The following is an 18,781-nucleotide window of genomic DNA, read 5'->3' as shown; positions in this document are numbered from 1 at the left end:
GTAATAGTGAAGGAAACTAGATTTTCAGAATATCTTCCCTTCTCTTATGGCAACTGCTCTGTGTTCTCATTCAACCCCAGCTAAACTCTTATGAGCTCCCCAAGAGATTCTGAGGGCAGGAGCTGGCTGGTCTGTCTTCATATCCCCCTTACCTTACATACAGTAGGTGCTTAATACATGTCTGTTGAATATGTTAAATACCAGATCATGTTGACATGACTGTCAAGCTTGTTCTGTTGAATGAATGACAGAATCCTGGTTCTATTAGTAGTCTAAATCTTTTAGAGGTCATTAAGGATTTTAAGACTGTAGTATCAAGAGAATCATTGCTAATCTGTTTTGTGGAACATTTGAGTTATATACCAGGGATTTAAAAGTGGTTAGTTCCTCCTATCCAAAAGGAGAGAACATGATTTAGCCAGTTAGGGTTTGTGATGGATTTCAGGGACATCCCCCTCCTCTCCCCAACTTTGCTTAATGGGTAGAAGCTAGTAAATTTGCCCTGTTCCAGACCTGTTGATAAAAATTCATCAGAGCTGATTCCTAGTCTGGGGGAAGGAGTTCTAAGCCATGCCTCAAAAGACCTCCTGTGCATTGTGCAAAACATGCCAAAGCTCTACTTGTTTTTAGTTCTAGCGAACTAGAAGGTTGTGGTGGGGAGAGAATGGGTTGGATCAACTACTCTTCTCCAATTCAATGACATAAATTAAGAAATGAATCCAGATCCTCCTCAGTATCCAGTTTATAGACACAGACAAACAGAGAATACAGAATGATAAGATAAACCTTTGACAACAAAGTTACCTATCAGTTGTCTATGTACAGCCAAACTTCTTGATGGGATGAAACTGCCCTGGATGAAGAGATTTTTTTTTCTTTACCTGGGAGATGACAGAAAGGTCTTTTTTTTTTCCTCTTGGCTTTTATTCAATTTTAGATGAAACTTGGGACTTCCTAAATGGTCCCAAAGCAAGCTGTCTTTCCCTGGCGGTTTTTACACGTTTATTGAGTGTTAACCTTCCAGGAATCTTCCGATCAAAGATGGGACTCCTACTGAATGCATTTGGTGTAGGTAACTTCACAGGCTACAACAGAAATATTGACACATGAATGCAAACACTGAGAAAAATTAAGACAATAAAATGACTCATGTGAAAGGTAAAGTCTTATGTGCCTACTCCTTGGAGAAGCTGATAACACTCTACTAGAAGGGGGAGACAGGATGGTACCTAGGGCTAGGTTCTGCTTTTACCACAGACAGAAACCAAATATGAAAACCAGATCAATCTTACAAAACAATTAGATATCGGCCTCATGGTCTTTTGGAAAAATTGTTGTTCAGTCGTTTCGGTTGTGTTTGACTCTCTGATTCCATTTGGAGTTTTCTTGGCAAAGATACTGGAATGGTTTGCCATTTCCTTCTCCAACTCATTTCACAGATGAGGAAACTGAGGCAAAGAGGTTAAGTGACTTGCCCAAAGTCATATAGTTAGTAAGTATCTTGGGTCAGATTTGAACTCATGAAGCTTTCTTCATTCCAGGCCTGGTGCTCTATCCATTGCACCACCTAGCTGCAGACACACTTTATGTTATGTCTTTTTAGAATTGAGAGGAAGGAAAAACAAGAAAGAGAGCCATTGGAAACTGTGCCTAAAGATTTTTTATCTTGGGGATTTGTCAGGTCTAACTGATAAAGTACGTACACTTAGGCATAAGCTGATGTGATGATATTTGGGGGACGTCAAGAAAACTCTTCTTTCCCTGCCAAAGCTGCCATCCATCTATATATCACTGACTGAAATTCCTCCATTAGAGATTCATTCTTTTGAGTTGAACATTGCCTTCTTTATTATTTATTTATCCTTGGGAAAGATGTCACTGACACTTCAGCATTCAGTTATTTATAAATTTAAAGATGAAAGGGAATTTAGAGGTCCTCTCATTTTACAGATGAGAAAACAAACTGAAAAAGATTCATTGACTTGGCCAAGAGCACACTTATCGTAAGTGGCAGAAGTAGGATTTGAATCTAGGACCTGGAGTCAGAAAGACACTTGTTTGTGAGTTCAGTTATGATCTTAGACACTCCCTAGCTGTCCTATTCTGGACAAGTCACTTAAACCCTGTTTGCCTCGATTTCCTCATCTATAGAATGAGCCGGAAGGTGAAATGGCAAACCACTCTAGTATCTTTGCCAAGAAAAACCCCCAATACCAGTCACAAAGAAGATAGGGTTGTTGTTTGTTCTTTGTTTCCCAAGAGGCAATGATATCCCAGGTTGATGTCTTGACTTGTGCATAAATTGGATTTAAGTTAGGCAGAATGGAGGGGAAAGGCAGGAAGCTTTTCTGGCATTAGTAAAATCCTTTCTAATAGGTCACCTCTTCTATGGCAGCTTTTACTCAGAATAATTCAATCTTGAACATTAAAAAAAATAAATAAAATAAAATATTAAAAAAAGTCACATTAAAAAAAAGAATAATTCAATCTTCTCATAACCATCTTAAATAGTGCTTTGCTTGCATTCATCTCATTTGACTTTAATTTGTAACAATCTTTAACCTGAACCTCTTTTGGCTTTGTTTGATGTTATCTCTAAAAGGATCAGGATGTAAACTGATGAAAAGTTCAGACTGAACAGTGTGAAGGGAACTGTGTAGTTATGGACAATAGAATTGCTTTTGTGGAAAAAATTAAGAGTTGTCACAGGAAAAGAGATGAAACTAGAGAATGTCAGCCTTCAAAAAACCTCTCCCCAACACATGGGAAACTCTAAGACAGAGATATATGGAAAGGATGAGGTCACAGGAAAGACTGGGAGGAGATGTCTGTAGAGGATGTGAAAAGAGCAAAGTCTTCCTTCAACCAGGCTGAGTGTTCTTGAACTCACCAGCCAGAAAAGAATGTCTCAGGTCCTGTTCCCTGTGAAACTTGCACATGAACATAGAAAACAGTTCCTTTTGAAAAATCCCAGGGGGAAAGGATGACTTGCCCACTACTTAAAAAAAAACCAAAACACCCCAAACCCAAAAGATAAAAAACCCCACAAACTTTTATTTTAACATTGACTTTCATTTCCAAAAATATCCCTCCTCATTTCCCTACTGAGTGAGGTATCTTTTGTAACAAAGGATAAAAAAAGGAAAAAGAAAAACAAAGTAGTCTAGGAAAACTAAACAGATCAACCAAGTTTGACAGTGTATGCAATGTTCCACACCCACATTCCCCCACCTCTGCCAAAAAGGGAGGGCAGTGCATTTTTTTTTGTCGTTTCCTTGGAGACAAAGTTGGTCATTATAATTATCTTTTTTTTGTTATTACTGTTCTTTCCATTTACATTGCATATTTTGTATAGATTGGGAGGCAACAAGAGTGGAAATGAGTATTTAATAAGCACCTACCATGTACCAGGCACTGTGCTAAACACTATACATATCTCATTTGATCCTGGCAACAACCCTGGAGCTAGGGGCTATTGTAATCACCATTTTTGTGGTTGAGAAAACTCAGGCAGAAAGAGGTTAAGTGACTTGCCCAAGATTGCACAGCTAATACGTATCTGAGGCAGAATTTGAACTCAGTACTCCCTGGCTCCAGGCTCAGCACTTTATTCATTGGACCACGTGGCTACCTATATGCAAGTCTATCTATCACCTGGTTTTGCTTCCACTTTTCATCAGTTCTTGTATCTTCTTTGTTTATTTTTATTCTTTATTCTCCTTGTTTCTTACCCAAATGACATGCTTTGCTTTATGTATTTAGGATTCCTTATTGTGCCTAATACAATGCTTGTTAGCTTCATAGACTTAAGAACTCTGATCAACTCAAGGACCAACCCTTATTCCAGAGAGCCAGTGTTGAAGCTTGCTACATACTTACCAACACTAGGGATGGACTCAGGGTATAGAACAAGACCAGATTTTGGGACATGGCCAACGTGGGAATTTGTTTTGCCTATGAATATTCCTTACAAAGATTTTGTTTTTCCCAAGGGGGGCAGGATGAGGGGAGAAAACAGATTTTATTCATTAAAAAATAAAATAAAACTTTATAAAGAACATAAGCTTCTTGAGCGTGGAGTATTTCTACTTAGCAGTGTCTGGCATATGTAAATACCACCATGGGTGGCTGGAAGTGAAAGTGTGAACATGATTTCCAGTACTCTGCCTGTCCCAGAGTGAGAAAAGCTCACGGAACAACAGGGCTTCGCTCCACCTCCCCTTAATATTCTTCTGACACCCATGCTTAAGGATGTCAACCACTACCCTCCCAGCCCCACCCCACCCCACAACGTGTAGACGCAACTGGGGAATCCAGAGTAGGGGTGTCTCGCAGGTGCTGGAGGAGAGGGGAGGGGAAGGAAGGGGAAAAGAGGAGGAAGAAAAAAAGGAAAGAGAAAGGGGAGGGGGAGGAAGGGAGAGGAGAGATGGAAAAGAGAAGGGAGGAGAGCACCAGTCTAGGACAAAAGAACTTTAAAATAGCACGTGTCTGCAATTTTAGGTCAATTGCACCTTGGCAACAAATACTGATGCTTTAGGCGGGTGCTTTAGTTACTCAGACTTTTTGGTGTCAGCATCCCTTTACAGTCTTAACAGTTACTGAGGATCCCAAAGAGTTTTTGTTTAAATGGATTATATCCACAGATTCCGCATTAGAAATTAAAATCGATAATTAAAAAAAAACATTTAATTCATTTAAAAATAACTGATAAATCCATTACGTTATCATAAACATGCTGAATGTTGAATGAAAAACAACTATATTTTCCAAAACAACAAAAAAAAGTGAACGGCATTTTCACCTATTTCTGCAAATCTCTAACTTCGGTCTTAATGGATTCTCAGGTCAGCTTCTGCACTCCCATCTCTAGCGCTAAGTAAGGTGAAAAAGCCACGATCTCCCAGGCCAATAGCTGAAAAGAGGAGGAGTATTTGAATAGGCCAATAATGTCTTAATGTTATTACGCAAATGGCTTTGACGCCTGGGTGTGCTAAGAGAACCACGGCTTTAAAGGACTGCCACCTCCGGCTCCGGGGTGAGGACCGGCCCAGCCAGAGAACGCCCCGCCTGGGCAGACCCAGGGCCCTGCGCGGGCGCAGAGCGGGGCCCACAGCCGGTCCATTGCGAATTTCCGGACTGCTTTCGCGGGACCTCGGCCGGAAGCCCAGCCGGAAGAGGAGGAGCCCCGGCAGCTACGTTTTCCCCTTAAATCAGTCCCCCAACATGGACGGCACACGTGTGTCTGCTCTAGCCGTCTACCGCTCTCAAGAGCGCGCCGGCACCATCCAGAAAGAGAAAGCCCGGCGACTGCGGGAGCCGAAAGAAGGACACCTCCTGTCTCTGTCCAGAGACGTCAAGAAGAAGCAGAAGGGGAAGAAAAAGGTGAGCCCGCTTAACGGATGCGCCCCGGGAGGGCTGGAGCTACCCGAGCCGCCGTCCAAAAAAGATCCTGCCTTGACACTGGAAGGGGAGCCCGAGGGAGGAGCTCCGCAGTCCGGACGGAGCCCGGGCCCAAGGGCGCGGAAAGCCCAGCATGAGACCGCGGGTGCCCCAAGAGCCCTGCCCCCGACGGCTCGGGCGGGAGAGGAGGGGGAGCTGGAACCGCCTCCCGCAAATGCGGCTGCGGAGAAACGGAGCGGGGCCCCCCGGAGTCCGACACCTAAGAGACAGACGGCGAAGCCCCAGAGGGCCGGCCCTCGGACCCCGACGGCTGCGGGGGGAGAAGAGAGGGAGGCGGGGCCGTCTCCTTCTGTAGTCGAGAACCCCAGCGGTGCCCCGAGGAAGCAGAAAGTCAAGAAGAGCGCGGCTCCGGGAGGAGAGGAGAGGAAGGGGGGCCCGGGTCCTGCGGCGGTGGAGGAGCGGAGCGAGGGTCCGAGGAAGCAGAAAGTCAGGAAGCGGGCGGCCGAGCCCGAACGGGCCCCGCCCCCGACGGCGCGCGTGGAAGAGCCGGGGGTGGTGGAGCCGTGCCCCGGGGCGGCCGCGGAGTCCGTGAGCGCCCCGTCCCCGACCGGGACCGCGGTGGTACGAGAACTGGGCCGGGGCCAAAAGCGCAAGAAAGTTAAGAGAAAACCGGCGGAGCCCGAGAGGATCGCGGTGGGAGAAAAGAGGAAGCGGGCGGAAGCGGCCCAAGGGGAGCTGGTGGAGGGCCGGCAGAGCTGCGGGGCGGGCTCCGGGGCGCCCTCCCTGCGGCAGGTCCTCCAGGAGCTGGGGCAGATTCCGCACAGCAAGCGCCGGGCCGCCCGGCTCTTCGAGTGGCTGATCGCGCCGCTGCCCGTAGACCATTTCTTCAGCTGGATGTGGGAGAAGGAGGCGGTGCTGGTGCGGCGGGGCAACCCCGATTACTACCGGGGCCTGTTCTCCACGGCCGAGCTGGACGCGGTGCTGCGCGGGGAGGACGTGCACTTCGGGCTGCACCTGGACGCCGCGCGCTACCGGAGCGGCCGGCGGGAGACCCTGAACCCGCCCGGGCGCGCTCTCCCGGCCACCGCGTGGGCTCTGTACCGAGACGGCTGCTCGCTGCGCCTGCTGTGCCCGCAGGCCTTCTCGGCCGTCGTGTGGCAGGTGCTGTCGGTGCTCCAGGAGCACTTCGGCAGCATGGTGGGCGCCAACGCCTACCTCACTCCGCCGGGCTCCCAGGGCTTCGCCCCTCACTACGACGACATCGAAGCCTTCGTCCTGCAGCTGGAGGGGAGGAAACTCTGGCGCGTCTACAAGCCCCGGGAGCCGGCCGAAGAGCTACCCCAGTTTTCCAGCCCAAACTTTGGACCCCAGGGCTTGGGAAAACCCGTGCTACAAGAGGTGCTGGAGCCCGGGGACCTGCTCTATTTCCCCCGGGGCTTTATCCACCAGGCCGAGTGTGAGCCTGGGGTGCACTCCCTCCACCTCACCCTGTCCACCTTCCAGCGCAATTCTTGGGGAGACCTGCTGGAACCCCTGCTGCCCGCGGCTTTGCAGGTTGCCATGGAGGAGGATGTGGAATTCCGCCAGGGTCTGCCCAGAGACTACCTAGATTACATGGGGGTTCAGCACTCAGAATCTGGGGACCCTCGTCGAGGCCCCTTCCTGGAGAAGGTGCAGAGATTGCTTGCCCGCCTGGCACGGTATGCCCCTGTGGATGCAGTGGCGGACCAGAGGGCCAAGGGCTTCCTGCACGACTGCCTGCCTCCAGTGCTGTCAGAGAAGGAGCGGGCACTGAGTGTGCACGGGCTGCCGGCCCGGTGGGAGGCTGGGGAGGCTTGGGACGTTGGGGCAAAAATCACCCCTGAGACCCAGGTCCGCCTGCTTCGGCACGGCTTGACCCGGTTAGTGAGCGAGGATGACCGTGTCCTGTTGTACTACACCGTGGAAAATTCTCGAGTCTATCATCAGGGGGAGCCCAAGTACCTGGAGATTGACTCCCAGCACGCTGATGGCATCGAGTTCTTGTTCAGTTCCTACCCAGGTTTTGTGCAGGTGGGAGACCTGCCTGGCGATAACAAGCAGGACCAGATTTCTTTAGTGACCATGTTATTTGAAAAGGGACTGCTGATCACCAAGAAACCTCTGACCCCGTAGGAGTGAAAATAAATATGTGTTTGTTTTTATTCCTTTCTTTCAGTGCCTTACCTTTGTAATCTCTTTGACTATGCTCATACATACCTCTAGGGCTTTTTCCAAGTCACAGGTATCAGAAGGTGACAGAGTGAGAGGGACATCAGAATCTAGGCACATAAAGGAAAGAAAGCCCTTCTGTAGAAACAAGCTTTGCCCATCTCTGCATGGCCCACCTGTTATTTAATGCAAGTTTGCAGGATCAGCATAGTCTTTCTGATGGAGAATTTGAATAAACTTTCTTTCCATTCAGTAGGTATTGAGTAATTCTCTTATGAAGAACTCTGTGCTTGGCTGGGGGAAATTCAAAATTTGAGTAAGACTTGGTCCCTGCCTTCCTAGAACTTATTTAGGTTCTGTTTCAGAAAGTTAGGGTTAAGGTTATGTGTGAAAGAGTCAGAAGTCATTAAAATGCCAATGGACTTTTCCAATTAGGTTATATTGGATGGGGGTGAGAAACAAAGGTAAATCTTAAAGTAGCAGCTAGGGGAAGTTGGTTCTCAGTTATTTGAACTAGGAGAATATTTGAGAGGGGGGGATAGTTGCCCACTTAATTTACAAATCATTGGTGAATTAAACTAATTCTCCATACTTAAGGGAACTTGGCCTTTCAGGAAGCATTATTGTCTTTGTAGTGTGCCTATCAGTCTTGTTTCTGTTGCTATTTTTAAAGGGGTTTTTTTTTTTAATTTTTCAATTCCAAATAATCTACCTCCCCTTTTAAAAAAATTTTATTTTCTGTCCCAATTTTTTCCACCTCTCTACTCCCTCACTCACTGAGTATGCAAGAAATACAATACTCACTATAGTTTTATAGAGTTGGGTTTATTTTTTTTTTGCTCTAGCCCTATGCTTTTGGAATTGAGATTAAGAAACATGACTGGGTTCAAGTGCCCAAATTATCTTTTCCTTAATTAATGTTAGATTGACTATTGGAGGTTGTTTTTTCATTTTCCTTTCAACTTTATGAATGTTGTGACATTGCTGTACTCTGCAGTGAGCATCCTAATGATTGATGATTATAGTATAAATATTTTGTTTAGGACTTAGTTCCATAAAAGATGAACTAATAGGCAGCTATCTGAATGAAGTCCTAGCCTCATCAACTCCAGGTCATATATCTGGCAAATGCTTTTTTTTTCTTAGCAATATATAACCCTCCTTTATAGAAGCATTACATTACAAAGACCCCTGTCTTCTACCACTCCTGGAACCTACCAAGTAAAGTAACCAATAAGTTCAGTTCCACAGTATAGTTAGTGGAAAATACTGTATTTGAAGTCTGAGGACCTAGATTCAATTTGCTCCACTGCTGTTGAACTGAGTCAACTCATTTGTTCTCTGGGGTTTAGTTTTCTTATCTAAATAATGGAACTAAAATGGAAGGGGAAAAGTTGGGCTGTGCATGAGCTCTAGTTTTACAGTCATATGGACTGCAGGGGTGGGGAACCTTCAGCCTCAAGGTCACGTGGTGCTCTAGGTCCTCAAGTGCAACCCTCTGCAGGCCTTGAGGCTGCAGTCTCCTCCTCTCTGCTAGTGAGTAGCCTATTAGAAACAGAAAACAATAGGGAGACCTTAAATGGGAGAATGGAGGTAAGGGGAGAAAGGGAATATGATCTGTAGAATAAGGATTATACAGAAATATACCAGCCCATTCAGGAGCTTAGAAATTTGTGTTGATGAGATTGAGGGACATGATTTACACTGGGAAACTTACCTTTAAAAGCATCTTTGAAAAAGTCCACAAGTTGTTCTGCACGTTTACCTCTTCTGGGAGCGCTGAGACAGATATATCTTGTTTCCTGCCGAATATTTTCAGCAATTCCCTCAATCTTCAGTATTTTATTGATGATCAAGTTTTTCTGACTTAGTTCAGCAATCTAGGCAGAAAGTAATGAAGCTAAAACACCTGTACTAAACTGGAGAAGGCATTTAAGACAGCTGTGGAAAAACCTAAACCCACTATGTAATTATCCAGTCATGGGAATACGAAGGTCCATATTTAAGTGAATTTTAGAGGCAGGAACTTTTGGAAAAATAACAAGCAGGAAGAAGATGATATAGGAGGTATGGGAGTTTCATGTATAGAGTGAACAATATAAGAATGGTGCATTAAGCTCAAGTACCATCTACTTGGCAGAGATTTTCAAGTACAGTAAGCACTTGTACCCACCACCCGCAGAGATTATGTTATTTTGGGAGGTTTTGATCCCACTCTCTTAGGAAACAAATTTATGAGTGTTTGTGTCACTTGGACTAGTCAGAGGTGATCTGTTGTACATAGACCTGTGTATGATGTTTGATTTTTTTAAATTTAAGAGTTAGGCATTAACGTGCATATTTTACTTAAAAAGTTCCATGCATTTGGCAACCTGGATAATTGCTTGTGAGATGATAGGAGCAAACTAACTTTAGTAGAAGCCCAGGGGGCAAAATTGTCTGAGAATGTGCACTGAAACAAAGTCCAAAGACTTAGAGATCTTAGTGCTTAATCATAGTAGGATGAATTGTTTAATCGGAGAAAGTAGCATAGGGCAGGATCTTTTGGACTCCTGGAATAATCCTTTCTTTTTTAATAACCTCCCACTTTTCCAATTCTCTTCCACATCTCACCCTACCAAATCCTTCCCATTCCTTTTTCCTTCCTCTTTACGATTAAAGATAGGTAGGGTAAGTTGGATTCCCTTTTAGCTTCCTATTATTGATAACCTATGATTGGGTAGCATATTAATGATTTAAAATATAGTTGAGGAGAGTGATGTGTTGAGAAAGGGAGAAAGACTCTTGACAAGGGGAGCAAGCATTTATTAAGTGCCTATTATGTGCTGTACTAAGGGCTTTATGAATATTATCTTATTTGATCCTAGCAATAACTCTAGGAGGTGGGGACATGTCCAGGGTCAAAGAGCTAGTAAATGAGGCCAGACTTGAATTCAGGTCTTCTGATTTCAGGCCCATCTGCTTTGCTGAAATGTTGGATAACCTGTTCTGGGACATAATCACTGCTGGGTCCGTAGGTATCAAATCAGTTTAGTTCCTGCATCAGTAATTGATTCTAAGGCAGGGGTGAGGAATCTTCCAGCCTAAGTTTGGAAGTTAGATCAGAATGACTATGAAATCTAGCCAGCCTGAAAGAATTAATGAACTTTTAAGCTAATTGGACATTTTTCAGGGTAATGAAAAAATTTTATTTTGTTTTTTTAAAGATATTTTATTCAAAGGTGCCAAGTAAGAATTAATTGTCAGAAATAAATATGCTAGGTTGTTGGATAGTCCTAATTCCTGGGTATTATGAAAAATAATAAAACTTTGCATTTATAAAGCTTTTAAAAATGTAAATCCAACAAATTTATCAAGTGATATCTCTGTAAGGCACTGCGACCGGTGATTTTAACTTTGCTGATTGCTTTTGTATATTCTGCTTTGGTTTATTCCAGCAACATCTCTGAAAGCTAAGTGATGCCAGCTCTATGATATGGCACAAGAGAGGCACCATGGAAAATGTAGCATTTGGAGTCAGAGGACTTTGGGTTTGAAGACTAGCTCTGTAATCTACTAGTGTGTCCTAGGGCAAGTTAAGCAGTGATTAGCATTTATTAAGTGACTTCTATGTGCCAGGCATTGTTCACAGTGCTCGGGATACAAAGAAAGGCAAAAAAAAACAAAAATAAAAAAAACTGCCAAAAGCAAACAACAGGCCCTACTCTCAAGGTGAGTCTAATGGTGAAGACAAGAAAAAATAATCCACAAACAAGCTGTTTACAAGATAAATAAGATCTGGAGTCAGAAAGACCCGAGTTCAAATTTAGTCTCAGACGCTAGCTGTGGAACCCTGGACAAGTCACTTAACCTCTGTTTGCCATCTACCTTGCAGGATTGTCATGAGGATCACATGGAATGCTATTTGTAAAGTGCTTAGCATAGTGCCTGGCACAGAGTAGGTGTTGGTTAAATGTTTATTCTCTCCCAACCCCAAAATCCAGGGTTGAGTCAGAAAGAAGGCACTAAGATTAAGGAGAAATGAGAAAGGTTTCTTACAGTTGAAGAGACTTTAGTTGTGACCAAGGAAGTTAGTAGGCACAGAAGAGCAGGGAGAGGGGGTGAAAAATGTCCTCAGCAATGACATGTCATGTGGGAGAAGCACTGAGGAGGGCAGTGTCTCTGAACCATAGAGTATGTGGAGGATGGACTCGGGTGTAAGAATATTGGAAAGGTAGCAAGAGTTCAATTAACTTCTCTCACGACCTCCGTTCCCCAATTCTAAAATGAGAAGATTGGACCAGATGGCCTCATAGGTCACATCCAGCCTTAGATTGATGATTCTATGAACTGATTTGGGAATGGAGCACACATTAGGGATACACAGAATCTAAAGAGATAAAGGCTAGAATCTCATAGTAGAGCCACGGATTTGGAGTCAGAAGATATCTGTTCAGATCTGATTCCATTTACCATGTGATCTTGGACAAATCACTTTTGTTTCTCTGAGTCTGGTTTTCTCATCTGTAAAATGGGGATAGGAGCACACTATTTATCTGAGGGGGCTCTAGTGAGGTTTAAATGGGATGAAGTACATAAGGCACTTGACAAGCTTAGAAAAATAGGTTTTGTTTGTTTTGGTCCGGACCTGCGATTTCACTGGTATGGGGCAGCTCCCAATGTAGAAGCTCCTTATATCAATGAAGGTCAGCAGCTTATCTTAGAGAACTGATAGAGCGCACTAAGAGTTTAAGTGATTTGCCCATAACCATATGGCTATTTTATGTCAGAGGTAGGCCTTTTAAAAATGTTACTTTATATTTTTGCATCTTGAAGACGTAGGCTTTGAACTCAGGTCTCCCTGCAAGGCTAGCCATGTATTTGCTGTATCATGCTGCCTCTCAAGCATTAGCATTATCATCCTCTATCCACTCTTTCTTGCAGGCTCCTCATTTACTTTAGAAATACCTTCCTAAGAGTATTCCCCAAGGGTCTGTCTTTGTTCTGCATCTCTTCTCTTTATTTAGCAATCTCCTTCCCTCCCATAGCTTCAACTACCATATCTACAAAGATAGCTCCAGCATCTTTATCTTCAGACCTGAGCAGATCTGTATCTTTTTTTAGTAATATTTTATTTTCCTTAATTACATGTAAAGACAATTTTTAACATTCTTTTTTAAAAAATGTGAGTTCCAAATGTTTCATGTAAAAAGAAGAAATAGACTAAAAGGAAAAAAAATGCACAAAAAATAAAGGGAAAAATCGTAAGCTTGGATCTGCATCCAGACTCCAACAGTTCTTTTTTCTGGAGGTAAATAGAATTTTTCATCATGAGTCTGCAGACCTATATCTGAAGGGCATCTCTGTTTTTATGGTCCTTCTGCATATTGAATTTTAATAAACCCAGTATGTTAAAGATCAGACTTCATTCATTATCTTTCCTCCTAAACCTTCCAAACCTACTTGATTTCAGCACTTATTTCTGTGGCATCATTGTAATATACTCTCACCTGTTTGTAACCTTAAGCTATCTTTGATTTTTTTACCCCTCACTTCTGTCCTTTCTACAGTATTTCTCCCCATCTACTCTCTTCTCTATTTCCACTGCCACCACCCTGCTTACAGACCTTTATTACCATTTGCCTAAATCAGCACTTCTCAAACTTTTTGTTTCAGGACTTGTTTGTATTCTTAAAAATTATTAAGGACCCTCCCTCTTCCCACCCAAAGAGTTTTGTTTATTTGGGTTTTAGCTATAGATTATTTACCATATTAGAAATGAAAACATCTTAGTATTATGAAAATAGAACCCCTGAAGGGATCTTGTGGACTTCCAGGGGTTCTCAGACCACAATTGGAGAACTGCTGTTCTAGACTACTACCATAACCTTAAAGGACTCCACAGTTTTCCTCTCCTCCAGTTCATCTTTTATCTTACTACTAGAATCATTTTTCTTATGCAAAGATTTAATGATGTCACTCTGATCAGAAATTTCCAGTGACTCCCTGTTGCCTACAAGGTAAAACTTAAATTCCCCTGTCAGGTATTTATGACTTTCTTATCTTTCCAGCCTTATAACAAACATCTCTTCTTGTGCTTGACCCTCTGGCCAAAGTGCATGATTCTTTACCTGTATGTATTCCCTCTCTCCATCCCCTCTGGCCACACACACTGGACTCTAATATCCCTCTGCCAATGTTCAGGTATCCTATGCAAGAAATGCACTCCTTTCTCTTTCCCTTTTGAATACTTGCCCATCCTGTAAAGTCCAATTAAAATGTCCAATTCTCTAAGAAATCTTCCTCAGTTCCCCGACTTGATCATGGCTTTCTCACTTCAGCTCTCATCCCTTTGTTTTGTTGACTCTCTAATGGATTTATTTTACAATATTGTCTATCATAGCCATCTGTGTTGGAGCTTTATTCTTCTATTAGATTGTAGATTTAAGGACAGGACATGGTGTCTTACCTAAGTTTCCAGTCCCTTGTTCAGTGTGCTTCACACAGAAGATGTTCTATTCTGCGCTTAATTGGAAATGGTTTAGTGTGAAATTGAGGGTTTAGTGTTAAAAGAGCACTACATTTTGGGACCTGGGTTTGAATACTGGGCCTGCTATTTAACAGCTATGTTACCTTGGATGTCGCAACCAACTTCCTCATCTATGAAACAAAAGAGTGGGACTAGCTCTGAGTCCTTTAACTATGACTGAAAAGGTGAAATAAAATTTTATATATAATGCATGTATATACACACGTGTATACACATATATGTACATATAATGTAGAAATTATATTAAAGCAATATGTTTAAAATATATAATATTTAATGTATTTACAATATCTGCGTATAAAAATATTAAGGAAGATAATTTTGGAGCTCTGTAGTATATGTCCCCTTTTCTGTCTTCACATAGGCACCACAAAGGGGCAGGCTTTTATGACCAGATGAGAGAAACAGGCAAACAGAGGTTAAGTGACATGCCCAAGGTCACATACCTAGCAAGGAGACTGGATTTGAAATCTGATTTTCCTGCCTGTAGGCCCAACTCTCTATCCATAATACCATCTAGCTGCCTTTTTAAAAAAAACTGATTTAGCAGCTAAACTTAAAAAAAAAAATAAGGATGAGGGGCAGCTAGGTGATACAGTGGATAGAGCACAGATCCTGGAGTCAGGAGGACCCGAGTTCAAATCCAGCCCCAGATAATTACTAGCTCTGTGACTCTGGGCAAATCACTTAATCCCAATCGCCTCTTAAAAAAAATAAGGATACCACCTTTGTTCAGCTAATCACTGAAAATCTAGCTGTCAGGATTACTTTCTAGGAATAAAATTTCACCTGTTGTGGACAAATTTTTTTGTAGTCCAATACATTTGTTACATCTGTGTGTAAGTGGGGAGAAGCATGGATGTAACTCATGGGTTTCTGTATTTCTATATTTATATTATAAACATATGCATATGTAGATGTGTGCATACATGTATATATTTACATATGTTTACTTTATATCTGTGTAAATCAGTCAGGAAACATTAAGTGCCTACTATGTGCCAGGCATTATGCTAAATGTTGGGGATACAAAGAAAGACAAAAGATAGTCCCTACCCTCAAGGAACTCATAGTCATAGGATGAAGAGATGGGAGAGGGGTACACATAAGCCATGTGTGTTATGTGTGTACTGTATGTTTGAGTATAACAGGGGGAGAAAAGGGTGTACATATCTGCCAAAGAGGATCCAAGGAACCTTTGAAGCCCAGCTTCTAGCCATGAGCACAGCCTCCACAAGTCTACCTTTTTCTTGATCTGTTGAAGCATCTCTTGGTTTCCTTCATCTTGTAAGTTAAGAGTCTTCAGTGCATCATTCACTTCCCTAAAGAGAAGACAATAGGAGACCTTATAGGAAAGAAACTTGTGAATTTGCAGGTGGAAAAAACCAATTATGCAGAAATGTCATGTGGTGTGCCCTCATCTCAGTTTATACCTCTGGAACCTGCTTAGGTAAGAGAGGAAACAGAGAACAGAGAAAGAGTGCCTGCCTACCAGCCTGACAATGAAGTTACCGAGCGACCAGTGTCCTTTGGAGAACTGCCAGCTGTATTGGAATTGGGTGGATTCAGTATTCAGGTAAAGGGTGGACCAATCCCTATACTCTTTTTTTTTTTTTTTTGGAGGGGGGAAAGCAAGGCAGTTGAGGTTAAGTGACTTGCCCAACGTCTCCCAGCTAGTAAGTGTTATGTCTCAGATTGCATTTGAACTCAGGTCCTCCTGACTCCAGGGCCAGTTCTCTAATCACTGTGCCACCTATCTGCCCCCAATGCTTATATTCTTAAGTAAGCAGCCTGGGAAGGAAGAGAACATTCTACATTCTGCAGAACAAGGGATGAGGGGAGTTGGAGAGTACACACTTTATGATGCAGTGGGTAGGCTCCCAGAATCAGAAGAGCCAGTGTGGTATGGTAGAAAGAGCACTAATCCTGAAGTCAGATGCTCAGGGTTCAAAATCCCACCTCTGACACTTACCTTTGTGACCTTAGACAAGTCTCTTAACCTCCCTAAGCCTCAGTTTCCTCAGCTTAAAAATGAGGGAGTTGGATTAGATGGTTTTTGTGGCAGTTAGGTAGCGTAGTCGGTAGAGTACTGGACCTGGAGTCAGGAAGACTTGGGTTGAAATCTAGCCTTAGACACTTAATATCTGTGTGACTCTGGGCAAGTCACAACCTCTTTTTGTCTTAGTTTCTTCATATGTAAAACAGAGATATTATAGTACCTACTTCCCAGGGTTGTTGTGAAGATCAAATGAAATAATTGTAAAGCACTTAGAACAGTGCCTGGTACATAGTTGACACTATATAAATGTTGGTTATTATTAGTTATTATTAGTGGATAGAATGCTGGGCCTGGAGTCAGGAAGACACGAGTTCGATTCCTGTCTCAGATGCTTACTAGCTGTGTGACCCTGGGCATTTCACTTCACCTGTTTGCCTCAGATTCCTCCTGTAAAATGGGGATAATAATAGCACCTACTTCCCAGAGTTGTCGGGAGAATTAAACAAAATAACATTTGTAAAGTGCTACACACAGTGCCTAGCACATAGTCGTTGCCATATGAATTCTTTTCTACCCCTACCCCATCCAGCTCTATATCTTTGTTCTAGAGGGCTTACCTGAGAACAGCCTCATGGCTCTCTAGGAGGAGCACGTCTAGGAAGGTGTCTCGAATTTTGTCTCCCTGAAGTTGAAGGGCGATGATGCTCCTACAGGCTTCCAGTCGCACACCTGGCTCATCCTCATAGTGGATAGCCCAGAGCAAGAGGTCTATTAACTGGGGACTTACAACCCCAATCATTCCTAAAGCTGCCAAGAACAGATAACAATTATTCTTTGTTACTTAAACTAGAACTTCATTCTCAGAACCAAGGTTAGGGAGCCTTATGAGTAGATGAAATAGGTAGGTGGGTAGCTATTTGGTATGATTTGAAGGTAAAAATAGCTTTCTCTGTGAACCTGCATTTGCCACTATTAAAATAATTCATTTTGGAGTGGAGTAGAGGGAAGGGAGATTGAATGCTGTTTCTTTTTTTTTTCTGTGTGTGTGTTTGTGTGTGTGTGTGTGTGTGTGTGTGTGTAGGCAATTAGGGTTAAATGACTTGCCTAAGATCACACAGGTAGTGTCCGAGGCTGGATTTGAACTCAGGTCTTCCTGATTCCAGGGTCAGTGCTCTATCCACTGTGACACCTGGCTGCCCTGAATATTGTTTCTTGAATTCCACAGTTATGAATTAGCAGATGAACTTAGATAGTTTATCAGATTTGCTAGTTTTGATACCTTAGTCCCCAAGGGGATGAGATATCATACACATTAGTTTCAGGTGGAGATTTATTTTAATTCCTTTGCATTTCTTTCTAGCAAATATATATATATATATATATATACACATATATATGTATATATATATTTCCCAACATCCCTTGCTGTTGCTACAGCATTATGCTAGGAGGGAATTCTTAGGAGGAGAGCAGGGCATATCTTAGGTACATCTTGCCTATTTCACATGCTTAGAGCAGAGCTTCTAAGGAATCTCCTAATAATGTGTGTCAAAGAAGAAAACAGTCACCTTTCCCAACTACTCTTAATTCTAGGGCTTTCTCTCTTTAATTATTTCCTATTTATCCTGTATATAGCTCACTTTGTATATATTTGTTTGCATTTTATCTCCTCCATCAGCTTCTTGAAGGCAGAAACTGGAACTTTTTGCTTCATGTATCCCCAGGGTTCGTACTCTGCCACCTAGTAAATGTTTATTGGTTGATTGATATGGATAGGGAGACCTTCTTGGGTTTCATGCCCAGGGCAAAAGGCTGAAGAGTCCTTAATATGGGCTGATTTTTCCTAGAATTCTCTATGTTGTCTCTCTCTGGCTAAACTGCCATCTACAGGTAGCACAACACTGATACTCCTGCATCAGCAAGTGGGCAACCCCCTTTCTCTACATCTCTGACTCTCCTTAGGCTGTGGAGGGATGCTGTTACACTTAAAATGGTTGTAATCCAGATAGCCTTTGTCTTTTTCATTTGCCAGTGTTCACTGTTGACAGTTTGTATGAAAAGGTCTAACTGAAGCTGTGATAATGTTCATAGTGTCCTCTCATTATATCCTTTTCTTCTACTTTGATTGTGATTTGCGGCTTGGTCCTAGTTAGTTGGTGATCTGACTGCACACAGAAAGCAATTCATTGGTAACCTCTCATTTCCTGTCTAAGATAACAGTCAATTTCATTTTTTAAACAATGATATTTGGCATTTATTATATACATCACAAAGATACATACATATACACACATACCCACATGTATGTATACACATACATGTACACACTTATACAAACATGCACGCACAATACATGTATGCATGTATACAACACATACATATGCACAATACATACACACATATATACGCACATATCTCTCTCTCTCTCTCTATCTATCTATCTATAATATTGACCTGATATGGTCCACGGGATCATAAAGAATTGGGCATTACTAAAGGACTGAATAACATATCACCTTCCAACTGTATTCTGGATAAAAGTAGGGATAGGAACAGGACCTGTAATTTCACTGGTATAGGGAAAAAGAACTGGTATAGGTATAGGGAACTCCCAGGTAATGAAACTTTCTCTGCCAAAGCAGGTTAGCTCCTTTTCTACAACT

General features: G+C 42.7%; 2 protein-coding genes across 3 annotated transcripts in view; one reads left to right on the top strand and one right to left on the bottom strand.

The window, feature by feature from the left end:
* Nucleotides 1-729: 729 nt before the first annotated feature.
* Nucleotides 730-18,781, bottom strand: part of HEATR4 (HEAT repeat containing 4) — a 91,510-nt gene continuing 73,458 nt past the window's right edge. For both annotated transcript variants that reach the window (XM_072629184.1, XM_072629185.1), the window contains 5 exons: nt 16,736-16,925; nt 15,363-15,441; nt 9,308-9,470; nt 7,639-7,700; nt 730-1,085 (listed from right to left, as the gene is read on the bottom strand). In XM_072629184.1, the coding sequence (XP_072485285.1) occupies nt 924-1,085; nt 7,639-7,700; nt 9,308-9,470; nt 15,363-15,441; nt 16,736-16,925 (656 nt within the window). In that variant the 3' untranslated portion in view covers nt 730-923. The remainder of the gene's footprint in view (nt 1,086-7,638; nt 7,701-9,307; nt 9,471-15,362; nt 15,442-16,735; nt 16,926-18,781) is intronic.
* On the top strand, nt 4,671-7,583 carry RIOX1 (ribosomal oxygenase 1). The gene has a single exon (XM_072629186.1). The coding sequence runs from the start codon at nt 4,969-4,971 to the stop codon at nt 7,552-7,554; it is 2,586 nt and encodes an 861-aa protein (XP_072485287.1). The 5' UTR covers nt 4,671-4,968; the 3' UTR covers nt 7,555-7,583.

Source organism: Notamacropus eugenii, chromosome 1 (genome assembly GCF_028372415.1).
Source record: "Notamacropus eugenii isolate mMacEug1 chromosome 1, mMacEug1.pri_v2, whole genome shotgun sequence".
Classification (NCBI taxonomy): Eukaryota; Metazoa; Chordata; class Mammalia; order Diprotodontia; family Macropodidae; genus Notamacropus; species Notamacropus eugenii.
This window is presented reverse-complemented; position numbering and strand designations above follow the sequence as displayed.

What these genes read in the sequence shown, in the direction of transcription:
- RIOX1 (XM_072629186.1), top strand. Translation starts at nt 4,969, where the DNA reads ATGGCTTTGACGCCTGGGTGTGCTAAGAGAACCACGGCTTTAAAGGAC.